At 43.4% G+C, this 18,162-nt stretch overlaps 1 protein-coding gene across 16 annotated transcripts in view; it reads left to right on the top strand.

Annotated features, from left to right (window-relative positions):
• Positions 1 to 18,162, top strand: part of LOC121693692 (ryanodine receptor 3-like) — a 202,678-nt gene that overhangs the window by 97,788 nt on the left and 86,728 nt on the right. For all 16 annotated transcript variants that reach the window (XM_042073304.1, XM_042073303.1, XM_042073292.1 and 13 more), the window contains 16 exons: positions 1,068 to 1,171; positions 3,152 to 3,235; positions 3,431 to 3,590; positions 4,333 to 4,480; positions 8,144 to 8,346; positions 9,242 to 9,416; positions 10,139 to 10,347; positions 10,613 to 10,812; positions 11,228 to 11,294; positions 11,423 to 11,583; positions 12,050 to 12,215; positions 13,753 to 13,839; positions 14,585 to 14,811; positions 15,068 to 15,560; positions 16,202 to 16,558; positions 17,161 to 17,361. In XM_042073304.1, the coding sequence (XP_041929238.1) occupies positions 1,068 to 1,171; positions 3,152 to 3,235; positions 3,431 to 3,590; positions 4,333 to 4,480; positions 8,144 to 8,346; positions 9,242 to 9,416; positions 10,139 to 10,347; positions 10,613 to 10,812; positions 11,228 to 11,294; positions 11,423 to 11,583; positions 12,050 to 12,215; positions 13,753 to 13,839; positions 14,585 to 14,811; positions 15,068 to 15,560; positions 16,202 to 16,558; positions 17,161 to 17,361 (3,042 nt within the window). The remainder of the gene's footprint in view (positions 1 to 1,067; positions 1,172 to 3,151; positions 3,236 to 3,430; positions 3,591 to 4,332; positions 4,481 to 8,143; positions 8,347 to 9,241; positions 9,417 to 10,138; positions 10,348 to 10,612; positions 10,813 to 11,227; positions 11,295 to 11,422; positions 11,584 to 12,049; positions 12,216 to 13,752; positions 13,840 to 14,584; positions 14,812 to 15,067; positions 15,561 to 16,201; positions 16,559 to 17,160; positions 17,362 to 18,162) is intronic.

Raw genomic sequence — 18,162 nt, 5'->3', positions numbered from 1 at the left:
ACTGTGCTATATGTATTTAATATATGGTAATAGAATGATAAAGTATTTTGTGTTCTGTGCATTTAAATGATATATCTTCAATCTTAATTGAAAATCTGAATGGCTGTTTTCAATAGAATGGTGCCAGTCCTCATCTAAGTCATGATTTGAATGAGAAATGACCATGCAAATGGCAATTTAACAGCGGATTAAGCTCAATCCTAGCCCTAAGTGTTCAGCTAATGCGTTACAAACAGTATGACACATCAGGGGAAGACTACTTAAGGGGATATCAGAAAGACACATGACGGATGGCACCATTTCAGGAATCTGAGGAAGAGGAAATTGAATTGGTCTGGTGGGAATATGTTTTAAGATGGTATGATAAGGTCTGTGTTCCGTACGCAGACACACACACACACACACACACACACACACACACACACACACACACACACACTCTGAGAGAGAGAGCATGTTTTCTTGGTTTGCAGTGAATGTCCTTTTTATAATGATTGTTAAGTATGGGATAGGTTGTTCAGTCCGAGTCTTCCCAAAATCACTGTTTAGTCTGGAATCCATCTGACTGTGATCAGGCATGAAGCTGCCAGATCAGTTCCCAGTCAGGGACAAATGAGCTCTAAGTCAGGGTTCCATCTGTGCCAACTTTGCGTCTCTTTGTGGCCTACCCACTTTTCCTTCAGTCGAGATGTCACCAAGAAAACATGCTAGTCTACATTCATAACATGTCTGCTAGCAGTAGAGCATCTGTGCCTTTCCCCTTGAGTGAGCATTTAGCCCAGTCAACTTTAGATACAGAATACAGAGGGCATACGCACCGTCTATGTTGTGCTGTCCTGGTAGTATGTCTGATAGCAATCTCAGTAACCTCTCATGGTTGCTATGGTTACACTCCATTGGTATATCCCCTGTGTATGTGTGTTTCTGTTGTTCCAGACCATCTTCATGTTTTACCTGATCTGTCCCATTCTCATGCACGTTAGCATAACGTAGGTATGTATAATGTGTGGTTTTTGACTTGCTGTAGTGAGCACAGTCTGATATATGTCTGTGTTGCCCTCCAACAGATCAGGGAGGACAATAAAAGACAACACCCCTGCCTGGTGGACTTCTCCAAGCTGCCTGAAACCGAAAAGAATTATAACCTCCAGATGTCAACAGAAACCTTAAAGTAAGAGATTTGTGTGTGTCTCTCTCTCTCTCTCTTGTGTGTGTGTGTGTGTGTGTGTGTTTGTGTGTGTGTGTGTGTGTGTGTGTATCAGCGTGTGCATCTCTCTGGCTTTCCCATCTTCACTGCTGTTGCCCTGAGAGTGGGCAGTGCGGTCATCAGTAAAACACAGCTCCAACAGACTGTGTCTGCTGCTACGTTGTATCTGGAGTCACTGTGGGTGATTCACTCACCTCTCTCTGGGTGATGTCACAAAATATCCTCTGCTCTCATTCAGTGCCTGGGTCACCAGGTTTGATAAAAATAAGAGGAATCTCTGTTCAACTTCACACCATGCATACACACACACTAACACACACACACATACACATGCAAACTTCAACAGGACACATTCCATCGACTACTGATGGATCAGGAGTAGACTCACAAAAGGGCCCTTAGATACTTCAAGATAAAGGTGAGATAAAAGATGTGTATTGGTCTTTCCCACCGTACTCTGCTGTCCTGCTGGCAATAGATCTCACTATTACAGTTTTTTTCAACTGCTTATGCACTAAATCTTTGCTTGTCACACAATTTTCTAAACATGTCTTTCAAACACCATAACCCCACACCAAATCTGCAAAACCATACACTAATTCTTAGTGTTTGACTCAGTTTTCAATTTCATAAAACATATTTTGCAAAAATTGATAGTAGTCAGTAATTTCTGTCTTTGGCAATAGTATTTGTCATTGTATTTTACTTCCCTTTTTCTTGTTGGCTGTAAAATACTATATTCACAACAGCAAATTATTTGGGAAAAATCACTATTTTTGGTTTCAATATCTCTTGCATTTTTACTGTGTATTTCAACTTCTCTCTGTAGATAGATGACTTTCACTCTTGTATGGAAATACACATATAAAGCCCATGAAAGACAGAAGAGCATTAGATTTTGAGCAACAGTGTGTCCATGATGTACATGTATCCAAAATGTCATATTATGACAAAAGTGTTTATAATGTGAGGCGAATGTTTGTTTTAGAGATGGGTTTATGACATTTTGAATGTTGTGTGTCATTTTGCTGGAGATTTGAGGCATTTTGCATTGTGTGTGAGAATTTATGGGTTTTGTGTGTTTTGAAAATGTGTGTAAAACAGTTGTAAAAAAAACTGTAATATATTAACTATAATCAATAGAGTTTTGCTCACACTTGATAGAAATGGCCTGAACTGTGCTGTTTAAATGATGAGATGCTGCATGAGTACACAATATGTGTTGAACAGTTGCAAATTGCTTTGCTATTCCAGAAATGAGAGCCAGGTAATGAGACCAAGAATAAGACATGATGCAGACAGACACCTTTGTGAGACAATGGCAGATAAAGGCGATCATCTCAACGTTGTTTTTCTCGTCTGGAAATGAGTCTATTATCCTGCCCTCAGCAGTTCTCCTCTTTCAAACGACCATCAGGCCCAGTCAATGGATTCATTATTTGGAATGACACAGACAATTTAGCAGTGCATTACCCTCTCTGTCTCTTCAGCGGCTCCTCGCACGGCATGCTCGCTGTGCATTATACGCCATCACATCACTCACAGGGTGACACACAAGCTCCTTAAGTTATCATCATGCCAACATACACTGCTGCATTATGGGAAGAATGTGTCAGGAGTGGCAATTGTATAAGCCAAGTATTGCTCCACAAATGTGGCTGTCCTGTATGACAAACTGAGGGTATTCTTGAATGAATGACTATCCTTTTAATCACATCCGGCCCAGATCTGCACCTGGTCTAGTTGAGATCCTAGTCCAGATCCAGTTCAAATCCTGTCAAAATCCAGTCCAGATTGTCTCTACATCTACTCCAAATCCAGAGATACAGGATCCTCTGTGTTCAACTCTTAGGCATTGACTCTTACTGAATCTCACCAAGTGTGCTGTCTGTATCCACACTGGCATGGCTGTAATCTCTCCTCCTTTCCCTGCCCTTCCCATAGGACACTGCTGGCTCTGGGATGCCATGTGGTGCAAGTCAATGCCAACGCAGAGGACGACCTGAAGAAAGTCAAACTCCCAAAGAAGTGAGTCAGTCTCTCTCTCTCTCTCTCTCTCTCTCTCTCTCTCTCTCTCTCTCTCTCTCTCTCTCCAAAAGTCCTCCTCTCGCTTAGCTCCTCCAGCGCTCACCATCAGGAGAGTCAGTGGGATCTGAGAAGCTGGCTTTGTTATCCACTTCCTGCATACTAAATGTCACTTGTTTGTTTGATTCGGTTTTGTAGCTACATGATGTCAAATGGCTACAAGCCCACGCCTCTGGAGCTGTCAGACGTGAAACTCACACCAGCCCAGGAGCTGCTGGTGGATAAGCTGGCTGAGAACGCTCACAACGTTTGGGCCAAGGACCGCATCAAGCAGGGATGGACTTATGGCATCCAGCAGGTACTGAACAAGCCCTTAGCAAGGCCTCTCATTGGCTCAGAATACATATTGACATTTGACCTTCATACATCCATATAACATAAAGCAGACATCCACCCACCCATTATTTTCAATATCATGCACATACTATGGCTAAGTAAGTATTGCATGTACACTATGCATAAAGTGTGAAATAAGAACTAGCCAGAATAGACGAGGCAAGCAAGTACATACATTATTATGTGAATTAAAATTGAGACATGTGTGATAATTATTCAGTGGGAAATTTCAAGTAAACCATAAACAGATGTCTAGACACAGCTTTCTTTCTTGGGGGAGGGGGTAGGGGGGCATCCACTCCAGCAGATAAGCATGATGTAAGGGAAAACAGGATAGTTATAATTATGACAAATGCTCAATTAATCCCGTACTCCCCCGGAAGGATTGACAAGCCAGTCGGAACAGACAACAGCTTGGAGCTCCGTCCCCCAAGTGGGACTCAGTGCTGGCTACAGTTACTATACATGCGCTGCTCTGAGTGCTGCTTTTCTCTGCTCTTCTCTTCTGTTTTCTCTTCTTCTGGCTCCTCTCTTTTCATCTTCTCTTTCTCTCTCTACGGTACATTCTTCCTTTCGGTCCTCCTCTTTGCTCTTGTTTTGTCTTGTTCCTTTCCATGTGTATTTTCTTCCCCTTGCTTTCATTCTCTTCTCCTTCATCCTTTCTCATCCTCTCTTTTCTCTGCTGTGCTATGTCTTGCATGAAGGACCTGAAGAATAAGCGCAACCCCCGTCTAGTGCCCTACGCGCTGCTTGATGAGCGCACAAAGAAGTCCAATCGGGACAGCTTACGGGAAGCCATCCGCACACTCATTGGCTATGGCTACAACATAGAACCACCTGACCAGGAAGGGGGTGAGTGTCAATCTCTGTTCCTGTCACCTAATGTGTTGTAAAAACATTATTATACAACAATTGGGTTCTATGGAACTATTTATTTGTTTCTGATTGGCCGAGAGACGTTCCATGAGTTGGAATATCCCTGGACATTTCAACTCAGACTTTGCACAGCTAATAATAAATCACTCCGCGATATAATGCGAAGATTTGACACAATATTCTCATCCCATCCCTCCACTATTTCAAGCAATGGGTTACTCCTTAGCAAACCATAACGAAACAGTGCTTCACTACATCTGTGGATTAAGACACACAGTCAACTCAATGTAATTAAGATAAACGAGGATGCTCTCAGCATTGCCAGCATTGTGTATAATATGATTGTCACTTGGAGGAGACTTGTAGATAACTAACGTTAGCATAATTAGTTAACCGCTGCTAACGTGCTAGCATCGTCACGTCAGGCTGTGCACAGTAGTGTAACATTTATTCACCATAAATTAATAAAGTTGAGTGGTTCTGCAATGTAGACTATGTTTCCGTTTTTTTTTTTGCAGTACCATGTCCCTTACATGACATGGCCCAGTGTCCTTGTAACATGCATGCAGCAAACCTAGATATGAATGTGATTTCAGCCCGACTTTCAACATTTCTTTCAAGAAGACATTTAAACCACAAAGACCTGTAACGAGGGATCTGGAATGTTGGTTACCTAGCAACCAAGACGCTGTCCATTGAAAAGGGAACTATGTTTTGATGCGTAAGAATGATGTCGAAATTAACATTTTTAAACAATAATGGGGTGTTTTCATATTATTTAGTTTGTGGTAGAATTGTTGTATAAAAGCAATATAGCACTCGTGACCGTGCTATTTTGCTTAATGAATACAAAAGTGCCTACCTCAAACAAACATGTACATTTAACAAGAAGAAGACATTCCAAGACACTCTGTTTCAAAATAGTCAAAAAGCTTTTATTATCATGGCTTGGTCATTTAAAGTGTAACTCTCACCAAATTGCAAAGTCAAACTTTCGTTTAAAAGCATAATTAGGACGGAAGCGCCACTTTTAAGATTGACCGTAATGTCGTTTTCGGGTCAAATGGCCTTTTGAATGGGAGTGCTAGGCGCACTACTATGATCGCATCAAAATCACTATTTTTAAAACACTAAGAAGGCTCGACACAACATGAAACTTTGCTTAAAGTATCACCAGGGTCTCTACACATGAACTCGAGCATTGACAACATTGTTTGCGTACACAGAGTTTATTAAAAAGAAAGGTTTTGAACAACTCACGTTAGCAGTTGGTTTTTCTGCCCGCCGCCATCTTGCCAAAACCTTCTCTTAAACCAGATGCAATATTCACATAAACATTATAGGCGATGGTATAGGCACAGTATGTGAAAATGCAAGACCCTGCAACAACTTGCAAAGTGCACAGCAGACATATTGCGTTTTGACAGGGAATGACGTCTCTGGCCAGGGTCCTGAAGTTCTTCGTGGAATCGTGTCTGAGTCGACTACGCAGGCAGGAGTCGGGCAGGATTCCGCCATACACCCTTTTATTCTTTAACTATGGAAGACGGGAGGCGTAAGGAGAGTTGGTGGGTTGCGAGCGGAGTAACGCCGATGCCGCAACTTCGGCAGGTAGACTGCGAATAAATAACCTGACTGATTGAAGAAGGAGGCGTGGCAAATTCAGTGACGCTCCTCCCAACTTCCGTTTGTAAACGCCATTTAAGTTGTTCTTTCACTTTGATTGTAGCCTACAGTATGTGCTATTTCTCAAGCGGTTTCAAGTCGATTCACTGAGTGAAAATGTGCCGATTTTTAGTTTTCATTGTTTCCCATTCAGAACTGTGCTCATTTTAGTGCCTTTACAGAGTAGTCACATTTTGTCACCATTGACGGGTGACTGTTGATGTTTATCAAGCATGTGTGTCTATATTTAATTCTGTGTTGTACAGGGAGATAACTCTTAATCAAACTGTAATGACTGTTGATTTTTCACAGACTGATTATGCATTGTTGTTGTTTCCCAGTCTAATGCTGATTGAAAGGTTACATGGAGAAGTGGTTTGCTGTGAACCACATTTATTGCTTTTGGCCATGGACAATTCTGGATAATAAGAATTCAACAAAATGCTCTCTCTCTATGCTTGGACTTTAATTTAGCAATGAAACAGAGCTATAGAAAGCAAATTGTCGACTTAAAATATTTAATTATTTTTGCATGATTACCACAAGTACACTTAACAACATATGAACCATTTTTTATTCATGGCTATGTACTATTTACACTCTAATAACATCCTGCTGTGTAACAGTTATACCACTATCTTACATCTCAGGCTCTCAATTGTAATCATTTCCCCCATGGTTCAGTAACTTACATAGCTGTTTGGCCTATGTAATGACAATGACATGTAATGAAATGTTATTTCTCTTATGCAGCACATGAAAACCCAGAAAAGTCTTCTCCAACTCATTTGTTGTAAACTCATGTGTACTTCACTACTTCACTACTTCCTGGCAAAGCAGTTACAATACCTAGTTAAATGGATCAACATACAAAATCACAATTACCCATGGCATGAACTAGAACAAAACCAATGTACAGATATCAGAATAGCAGACCTCCCCTTCTACTCAGAATCAATAAAAAAATCCAACTTCTGCCAACGCATTACCATCAATTCAACTCTGACAGCCTGGTGGAAAACAAACCAAATCACAAAATCATCACTAGCACCTAGCAGGTACACCCCACTCTTGCACAATCTAGTGTTCACATTACAGAATAAACCTTTCCACTTCTCCACATGGGCACAAAAAGGAATCTCACATCTTCACCACATGTTTGACAACCACCAATTCATGTCATTTGATACACTGACACAGAAATATGGGAGAGAACAATTCCTTCAATATCAACAGCTTAAACTTAAAATTAAAGAGAAAACAAGCCTCACCAACAACACATTACAACCATCTGAACTTGTAGAAAAAAATATGAAAACTAAATAAGAATAACTTCAAAAAATTAACCTCCCAGCTATATACACTGATCACAAACCTAAAAACAACAATAACACTCCCAAATGACTTGGCGTTCTCTCCCAACCCTGATTATTGGAAACAAATCTGCAATAACACATTTTCCATGACCACTAACACAAATTTACAGCTTATACAGTATAAAGTCATTCATAGATCTCACATCACTTAAAGTAAAATGTTTAAAATGGGCTTAACCAACACAGATATTTGTTCACAATGCACTTTAGGTAGCACAGACGACTATCTGCACGCCATGTGGCTCTGTAAACCTATCCACTCTTTTTGGGTCACAATCACGGAGGCACTATCTAACATCCTGGACTCCAGAATCCCATCATCTCCAACACTCTGTCTTCTTAATGACATTTCTGAAATCCACATTACGCAACACTTCAAAAAACCCTTGCTCATCTCTCTAACTGTCGCTAAGAAAGTAGTCCTCCAAAACTGGAAATCAAAGAAATCATGCCATATCAATCACTGGAAAAACTTAATCACAGAATATATTACAATAGAAAAACATCATGCACATAGAGAGAAGCAAATGCCAAAAAAAAAAAATGTGTTGTGAGTATGGCACTATTAGAATGTCCTTCGCCCTTCTGTCTGCTGCAGGCCACGCGGTGGAGAGGTTGAGCATCGATAAGATCCGCTTCTTCCGGGTGGAGCGCACGTATGCGGTGAAGACGGGAAAGTGGTACTTTGAGTTTGAGGCGGTAACAGGAGGAGACATGCGCGTGGGCTGGGCCCGGCCTGCCTGCAGGCCAGACGTGGAGCTGGGGACGGACGACCTGGCCTTTGTGTTCGATGGCTATAAGGTCAGTCCAACGTCAGACAAACATTTACAGAGGTGTCCAAATAATCCGCAAGTAAATTAAACAGTAACATCAGCCTGATCTAAAAAGTATATTGTCTTGAGTCATTAATCATCACATGCCCTGCAAACAAAAGACCCTGCAAAACAATTAGTCTCACGGTAGAGGAGTTATATGTGACTCGTACAACTACATTCATTTGCAAAGGATCCGTCAAGTACATTTGCTCATTTATTATAATTCATATTTAATAGTTTGATTGATATGGTAGAATAGCCATAAATCTGTCATTTTTTAACACACATCAGACTTCCTTGCACCAGATTTTTGTGGCCTGCACTTGGCGACCTGTCCTTGGCACACTCCTTGAGAACTCCCTCTTGACTGCTTCTTTGGTGTGATTTCTTGGAGAGTGGGTTTGTCATTGGCCTCTAAAAACACCTTCAAAGCCCTCCTTCCTGGAGCTGTGAGCACATGTGCTTTTTTAAAGCACTCTTTGAGCTCCAAAGGCAGAGCACAGACTATATACAGTATAAAGGAGGTGTCTATTATAAAGGAGATATTCTTTGAGCCCTTTGAGTATTATTGGTAAAGTGTTGACTGCTTCCAAGGTCAAAGTTAAAACCCAAGATGCAGTTAAAGCAAACAAGATGCAGATATTAACAAGATGCAGTAAAAGCAAACAAGATGCCGATATTGCCACAATCTGTTACAATCCTGTACTGTAAGCAGCACCTCTCATTGTCTACACACACACACACACACACACACACACACACACACACACACACACACACACACACACACACACACACAAACGTTCTACAAGCAAGTCTGTTTGTCCTAATCACTTCATTACTCTCTTCAGTACATAACTCTGTTGTTGTTGTTGTTTCAGGGTCACCGGCTGCATATGGGCAGTCGTCTCTTTGGGCGGTGTTGGCACGCAGGTGATGTGGTGGGCTGTATGATCAACATGGAGGACAAGTCCATGATCTTCACCCTCAACGGAGAGATCCTCATCACCAACAAAGGCTCCGAGCTCTGCTTTGCCGACTTTGAGACAGAGGATGGTGAGGGAGGGGGGAGGAAGATATTTAGGGAAGGTTTAAGAGTCAGTGTTAATCTTTTTCTCTCGCTGCCATGCTGTAATCTCACTCCACTGATAATCAGGTCTTATTTCTCTCTGAAAACCTCTAAGTGCCAAATACTGTGCGCATGTTTAAATATAGATACTTACAGTACTGCATGATAACTTCCTGTGTCATCAGTCATCTCTGACCTGAAGCCAGTTTACTGTGTACAGTTTGATCTCCCCTCTACACCCCAACACACCCATCCATCCTTGCCTCCATCATTTCTTCATCATTTCTCTGCCATTCTGTTTCCATGTAGGCTTCTTGTACCAGATAACTCTCATATCCAACTCCCTCCTCTACAAACCCAGTGCCCACCATCTTTTCCTCTCTTTTATGTCTTCATTAGACTTTCTCTTGTTATCTGCATGTAGTTTTTAGACCCAAGAACTCCTAAACCTATTGCATGGTTCCAAATACATGCTTGTGTTTAGTTCCTGTAGTTCTCTATGCAGGTCTGAAGAAGTGTACTTGGTTCATGTAGTTCTCTGTGCAGGTCTGAAGAAGTGTACTTGGTTCATGTAGTTCTCTATGCAGGTCTGAAGAAGTGTGCTTGGTTCCTGTAGTTCTCTATGCAGGTCTGAAGAAGTGTGCTTGGTTCCTGTAGTTCTCTATGCAGGTCTGAAGAAGTGTGCTTGTTTGTGTTGCTCTCTATGCAGGTTTCATCCCGGTGTGCAGTCTGGGTCTGTCTCAGGTGGGCCGGATGAACCTGGGCAAAGACGCCAGCACCTTTAAGTACTACACCATGTGTGGGCTACAGGAGGGCTTTGAGCCATTTGCTGTCAACATGAACCGTGAGGTCACCATGTGGTTTAGCAAGCGCCTGCCCACCTTTGTCAACGTGCCAAAGGACCACAATCACATTGCGGTAATACCCAGCGGGGAGTTGCCTCGTCTATGGGATTTGCTTTGTAAGGGCAGGGTGACTTAAGCTGGGTATCCATTTACAGCTGCAGGCTTTTACTCTTGAGCTTTTAAAGGGACATGGAGGTCACTGTATTGTCGAACAACTCCTGATGTTTGTGCTGTAATCATTAGATGGCATGTCAGATGACTGCAACTGTGCCTAGCCTATGTTCTGTTGTCTATGGACTCAAAGATATGTTGTAAACAATGTGGCCCAATCTCCTCAGGTGACCAGGATCGACGGCACTATTGACAGCCCGCCGTGTCTGAAGGTGACCCACAAGACCTTTGGGACGCAGAACAGCAATGCTGACATGGTGTTCTGCCGACTGAGCATGCCCGTCGAGTTCCACTCCACCTTCAAGATCACTCCCTCCATGGACATCAATGGAGTGCATGAGGACGAGTCGCTGAAGCTTAAACACAGGTGTCCACACGTCGATCAGTAGTGTTCATTCAATCAATCAGCTCAAACGATCAATGAAAAAATCAATCAGTGTCTGCCCTACTTCCATTATGGAGGAACAGACACTCACTTAAATTGACTCTGAAGACAAAATGTCACTATTGTCTATCGGTAATGTTTAGTCAATCAGAAAGGCCAACAATGAATATGTGTAAAGAGTAAGGCCATTATACATAAGGATTTACTCACTAGAATTTGTTGGTGAGCCAAAATGTCTCTTTTGAACCGTTCTGGAATAACAATTCACCCTGTCAAAATATAACTTCTTCACTGTCCTCAACTGTTTTTCCTTAGTCAGAAAGCTGCCAATATGTCATCTAAAAAGGCTTGTGCAAGTTGACTGTTAAAAGCTTACTGAATCAATTCTTCTGTTCAGACACACAGTGAAATCCATGAAACACATAGAGGACGGAAGGAGAACTGACTACAGCAGCATAACCATGGTCAGTCACGATTTTAGTTTGTGACCCATTCTTACCAAACCCTTACTAACACATACCAAACACCAAGCACACTTGAAGTGTGTGCTGTGTCTTATGTGTGTGTCTTACACTGGTTTTGTGTGTTTCAGTACTACCACTCTGTGAGGGTGTTTGCTGGACAGGACCCGTCCTGTGTGTGGGTGGGCTGGGTCACCCCTGACTACCATTACCATAGCAACAACTTCAACCTCAGTAAGAATCGGAGCGTCACTGTAACCCTGGGAGATGAGCGTGGGCGGGTCCATGAGAGGTACACTCCCCCTTCTTTACTCCGTTCGCTGCAGTCTTCCATGAATAGCTCAATTACAATTGTAGTGTGATGGTACTAGACTTGCGCTAAATATACGTTTTTACCAAAGATACCTCAATAAATGTGAGATGGTTCTATAAAGCAGGAAGAGGCTGATGTGCACATTCAAGGTGCAGGACAAGATGTTTTTTGTCTCTCTTTATTTATTCATACTTGGCTCCAAGCAAGAGAACAGATAGTTATATATAACCTATAGTGTAAAAATGTAATTATACTAACAAACATGTCACCTTTTGAACTATAGTAATACCTTTAACCAATTATCCACGAGACTGCAGGATTTTCATATGAATTGTTCAGTGCAGACTCCAGTCTCCTGTGTTGTTAAATGACGGACTAGTTGACCTCAGATGACAAGGCTGTACGATCTCGTCCCATGAGTTGCTGTGTTTTCCTGCGCCCCCAGTGTGAAGAGGAGTAACTGCTACATGGTGTGGTGTGGGGACATCACTAGCTCCAGCCACTCATCCAGCCGCAGTAATGTGGATCTGGAGCTGGGTTGCTTCATTGACCTCTCTACTGGCCTTGTGGCCTTCACAGTCAATGGCAAAGAGCTGACCACTTCGTACCAGGTAATGTCCTTTGATGTAACATTTCTCATTTTCTCTGGATGGAAATCAGTTTTTTTACCAAGCTTAGACATGGAATGATTCCAATCACCACCTGGCACAGTGATAACTCTGCAGACAGTGTACCAAAAGCAAACAACACATTTAAACATTTAGGTCATTTTGGAATCTGCCATGAAGCAGTTAGTTACATTTTAAAGAGGTAATTAACTATTTTCTGAATTGTTGCAGTGCTTGCAGCCTAAAAGGTCTTTTCAATGTTATTCACCTATGTATGTGCGTTTTTATCTTTGATTTGATTTGAGTATATTTTGCTGCAATCTTTAATCTTTGAAACTAAATCTTCCTCTGGTGAATATGAAGCCATCAGTATAGAGTGTACATTCCCCTTGAGCTGTTTTACGGTGTTGCACACAGTACCCAAGTAGCAAGTATTAGCAGAAGCTCTGTAAGAGCACTGCCAAGCCTGAGCTGGGAGTCTGACAGCCGGGTCTGTTCTCAGACGAGGTGAACAAAACTGCGCTCTTTAAAGGCCATGATCTTCTTAAACTCATCCTAGCGAGGTACACGCAAAGCGACACAGCCGATGAGTCATCTCCACGGCTTTCCAGCCAGCTCACGGCTACGCTTCCCTGGTCACACACACACACACACACACACACACACACACACACACACACACACACACACACACACAGAGAGAGAATCTGAGTCAGATTTTGTGTGTGTCTAGGGGCAATGGCACACACATGCACACATCTCCTAACAGCAGGACCTCCATGAGTCAGAGGCAGAGATTGAGATTTCCAGAACTTCTGGTGTTTTTCTTGACTGAAGTCAATCAAGTGCACATCAAAATAAAAAGAATTCTGCAACAGCTCCCGACAAGAGCTCCCTGTGTTTCAGTTAAAAAATGTGCAAGCATACATGGTTTGTTTTCTGAAAGTCCTAGTTTGAAGATATTTGGTTTATTTTTGTTTTTAGTCATTATTTGGGTCACATTTTTAGCAACAATAGGAGAACTAAACAGTAGGACAATAAAACTAAACATTAGGAAAATAACGAGTAATTAGTAAAAGGCTTTCGTACAAAGTCAAGGGGCCGCCACTGCAAAACAAAGGATGCAGTTGACATAATGCACAGTTGATTTGGACTGCTGTTGACTTTTTGCCCAAGGCCAAATTCTGAAATGAAAGAAAATAGGCGCTATGCATTCTTTTTGCATCGCATGCAAACACATTAAAGGGAAGAATGAATGTGTTTGTATGGATGTTCTCTTATGAGATGCTTAGGAATTTACAGGCCCACTGTCAAAATGGCCCCAGGACATCTGAAGTGGAACAGAGTGTGTCTCAGCATGCTCACAATGTCTTTTGTGTTTCTCTTTCTTCTCAATCGCAATTTCTTATACCTCTCTGTTGTGTGTGTGTGTGTGTGCGTGTGTGTGTGTGTGTGCGTGTGTGTGTGTGTGTGTGTGTGTGTGTGTGTGTGTGTGTGTGTGTGTATGTGTGTGTGTGTGTGTGTGCCATCTCTTGCACAGGTGGAGCCAAATACAAAGCTCTTCCCTGCTGTGTTTGTGCTCCCCACCAGTCCGAACCTATTCCAGTTTGAACTGGCCAAGATCAAGGTAGGTCCTTTTTTCTTTTCTTTTCCTTTCTGCTCTTGTCTTTTCTTTTAAAAATGTCTCCACACAAAAGCCGACCTTTCCTTGGTGTTGCAGGTGAAGCATCTGTCTAATGAATTGATTGTCATGACTTTGCTGGTCTAGGAGTCTGAGTCTCCCTCCTCATGAGTCTTCTGCTTCCCCTCTCTGTCTAGTTCTATCTGAGGGTCTCTGCCTTCCATGCTCCTCTGTGTTCAGTCACTGTGTCACTTTCTTTATCTTCTCCACTGCTCCATCAATCTGCCTTTGCGTGCCCCCTTTCCTCCTTCTGTCTCGCTTCTTCTACCCCTCTCTCTCTCTCTCTCTCTCTCTCTCTCTCTCTCTCTCTCTCTCTCTCTCTCTCTCTCTCTCTCTCTCTCTCTCTCTCTCTCTCTCTCTCTCTATCTATCTCTCACTCACTTTCTCTCTCTCTTGTTGGTCCTTGAACTTGTTGGTGTTTTATTAGTGTGGAAAAGATAGACTTATAACTGTGTGGAAAAGATAGACAGTAATCTACTAAAGTAATGTTAAATATTTTTGTCAACAGATATTTTTGTATTGTTACAGCATTTCTGATCATACAATTAATCTACACATATAATAGAAAAAAACCTTGTCTCTTTCACTTTTTCACCTCCCTCTCTCTATCTCTCTCTCTCTCTCTCTCTCTCTCTCTCTCTCTCTCTCTCTCTCTCTCTCTCTCTCTCTCTCTCTCTCTCCCCCTCTTCAGAACACCATGCCCCTGTCATCAGCGGTGTTTAAGAGTGAGCACCGTAACCCTGTGCCCCAGTGTCCCCCACGGCTGGACGTGCAGACCATCAGTGCGGTGCTGTGGAGCCGCATGCCCAACTGCTTCCTGAAGGTGGAGACTGCGCGGGTCAGTGAGAGGCACGGCTGGGCTGTCCAGTGTGTGGAGCCGCTGCAGATGTTGGCCGTGCATATCCCTGAGGAAAACAGGTGGGAATGCGCACACACACACACACACACACACACACACACACACACACACACACACACACACACACACATACACATACACACATGTACACACACACACACTTCACATCACTTTGATATTGTAATTGCCAAGCCTCTTCTGTCCACAACATTCTCCATTCTACATCTTCCCTCTTTGAACATTATGAATGCATCAGCTGGCCAGCTGGGTCCATGTAAATCTTCTCCCTGTGTCCATGGTCTGTCTGTCCTGCAGGTGTGTGGACATCATGGAGTTGTCCGAGCAGGAAGACCTGCGTAAGTTCCACTACCACACGCTGAGGCTGTACTGTGCCCTCTGTGCCCTGGGCAACACACGCGTGGCTCACGCCCTGTGCAGCCACCTGGACCAGGCCCAGCTGCTCTACACCATCGACAACCAGTACCTGTCCGGTCAGCTGCGCGAGGGCTTCTACGACGTGCTGATCAGCATCCACCTGGAGACGGCCAAGGAGGCGCGCCTGATGATGAACAACGAGTTCATCATCCCCGTCACCGCGGAGACGCGCAGCATCCGCCTCTTCTCCGATGCCTCCAAGAAGCACCAGCCTCCGGGTGTGGGCCTGAGCACGTCACTCAAGCCGCGGCTGCACTTCGCCCCGCCCTGCTTCATCTCCAGCACCAAGCGCGAGCAGCACCTCTACAGCCCCCAGATCCCCCTGGACGTGCTCAAAGAGAAGGCCATCTCCATGCTCACAGAGGCTGTGCAGGTATCCACCCCACATGTCTGTCAGAAATTACGCTTCTGTATTAGAGGGGCACACATCGAAAACTGACAATAAGGTCCAAGTGTGCTGATCAGAAAATGTTCAGATATACACAGGAGAGGTGTTCAAGTCCTTGTGATGTACAGTAGGTAGGGGGATTCCCACTGTGGCCAATCAACATCCAAGCCCTCCTTCAGCTCCTCCTCCATGCACTGCAGTGGCTTGAATGGCCAACCATGACCATGATTGAAACCCAAACATGACAAGCATGAAAGTCCCTGTCTGTTGGCTCAAGTGAAAATACCCAACTCATCTCTATGGTCTTATCCCTATGGTCTTATCTCTATGGTCTTATGCAGATATCCAATCAATACACTCCTACTTACTTTTGTATTTACAGAATAAGGAAACAGAGTGCAGCTGTTCCGAGGTCTCCACTCACTTCCCTTAGTTATGCTGCTTACTCTCATATATTTTCCATCTAGTGTGTGACCAAAAACATGACCCCACATTACAGTTCATTACAAAACTGTTTACTGGGTTATTGCAGGTTTGGTTACTTCATTACTACAGTATCATCACAATTCCTATAGATAGATCATTTGATGAATCCGTAAACTTAAGCTTACGCTTCCCTCACACAGGGTGGCGGTGATCACATCCGGGACCCGGTGGGCGGTAGCGTGGAGTACCAGTTTGTGCCGATCCTCAAGCTCATCGGCACGCTGCTCACCATGGGCGTCTTGCCCAGCCAGGACGTCCACAAGATCCTGCTGCTCATTGAGCCCAACGTGTTCGGAGAGCAGAGGGAGGAGGCTGGAGGTGGAGGTGGAGGTGGTGGTGGTGGTGGTGGAGGTGGAGGAGGAGACAGAGTCGGGAAGGAGGGGATGAGCAGTGCGGAGGAAAAAGCGGTGGAGGCCGGGGAGGCGGAGGCCAAAGATGCCAAGCAGCCCAGGAAGGGACTGCTGGAGAAGAGGCTGCCTGAGTCAGTCAAACGACAGGTAATTATGAACTCAAGTGACCATTATGAATGGCAGACACCACTGGCATACTGATTACAGTTTTACATTCTGCAGTGCCACAGTGAAGGACCCCATGTGATGGAGTGGTGGCTTGTAGATTGCTCCTGATGAAACTGTGTACTTACAGTAATGTCATGATAGTCTTTCAGACAGTTGATAATCACACTATGATCATTGCACTAATAATGTCAAATTGCATTTGAGTTCTATTAGTCGGATATTTCACTCTGAATTGTACTTTTCAAGCTCCAGTATTCATTTATTATTTTCTCTGGCCCTTATTGGTCTATGAGTACCACAAGCAGATGTTGGAAGCTAATACCACTGAGGAGAATTCACTCTATTCACATTTCAGTACTATTGTGTTATATAGCTTTTAGATGCAAAGTAACTCAGCACATGCTCAATAGCATGTTGTTGTTGTGTGTGTGTGTGTGTGTGTGTGTGTGTGTGTGTGTGGTGTGTGTGTGTGTGTGTGTGTGTGTGTGTGTGTGTCTGTGTGTCTGTGTGTGTGTGCGTGAGTGTGTCTCTATGTGTGTGTTTGTGTATGCACTGTTGCCATTTTTCTCTCTGTTTATCAGATGTGTGAGCTTCTTCACTACTTCTGTGACTGCGAGCTGAAGCACCGTATCGAGGCCATCGTGTCGTTCTCCGACATCTTTGTGTCCAAGCTGCAGTTCAACCAGAAGTTCCGCTACAATGAGCTCATGCTGGCCCTCAACATGTCCGCTGCTGTGACCGCCAAGAAGACCAAGGAGTTCCGCTCACCACCCCAGGAGCAGGTGACCAGCACGTCATCTGATACAACTAGGGATGGGCCAGATTTGTAAACTTAACTTTTTATGATCCAATACTGCACTTTTTTCCCTCATCGGTCTAGAATTCAACTCAATGTGTGGAACTGTGTGAAAATCACATAGTTGTAGAAATTAAAACTATAATTGTAATTTCATGAAAAACTGACTAGTTGTCTGATTTGACCCCAGCTCAGGGACAGATGGCTGTATTTTTGCTGTAGTATGGCTTTGTTTGCACCATAATATCATTTCACTGTTCATTGTTTTCCTATCAAGCAGCAAGGACATTACTGGACAGAACATTTTATAGATTATTTTATAGAGAGGGATAGTAGAATTTTGACTTTAAAAATCAACAACAGGTCAGTTTACATGTGTGTAATTACATAATTGTACTCACAAACTCTGTGAGTCTTGCAGATTTTGTATGTTTTCCCCTATAATGGTAAATGGACTGTGTTTGCACAGCTCTCCTCTCCACCACAAAGAGTACACACCCTTCTCGCTCTCACCTACCAGCAGCAGAGGCTGCCGTGCCGTTTAGTGCTGCAGGCTGCCTAGTGGGAGCAGTTAGGGGTTCAACATCCTCCTCACAGACTTCTCAGCCTGTAGCCAGGAGACGCAGAGCTTGTAGCAGAGCCCTTCAATTCCCAAACAACTGCTACAATCCAGAGCTACTGCTGGCAGCTTCCAAAACTGTCTTGTCCAAACACGATATGTCTTCTCCAGAGGGAGAAAAGGCTTGATTGTGGAGTTCCTGTTGCCAGTTTTGATGGGATTTGCTCT

This window comes from Alosa sapidissima, chromosome 19, assembly GCF_018492685.1.
Source record: "Alosa sapidissima isolate fAloSap1 chromosome 19, fAloSap1.pri, whole genome shotgun sequence".
Classification (NCBI taxonomy): domain Eukaryota; kingdom Metazoa; phylum Chordata; class Actinopteri; order Clupeiformes; family Clupeidae; genus Alosa; species Alosa sapidissima.
This window is presented reverse-complemented; position numbering and strand designations above follow the sequence as displayed.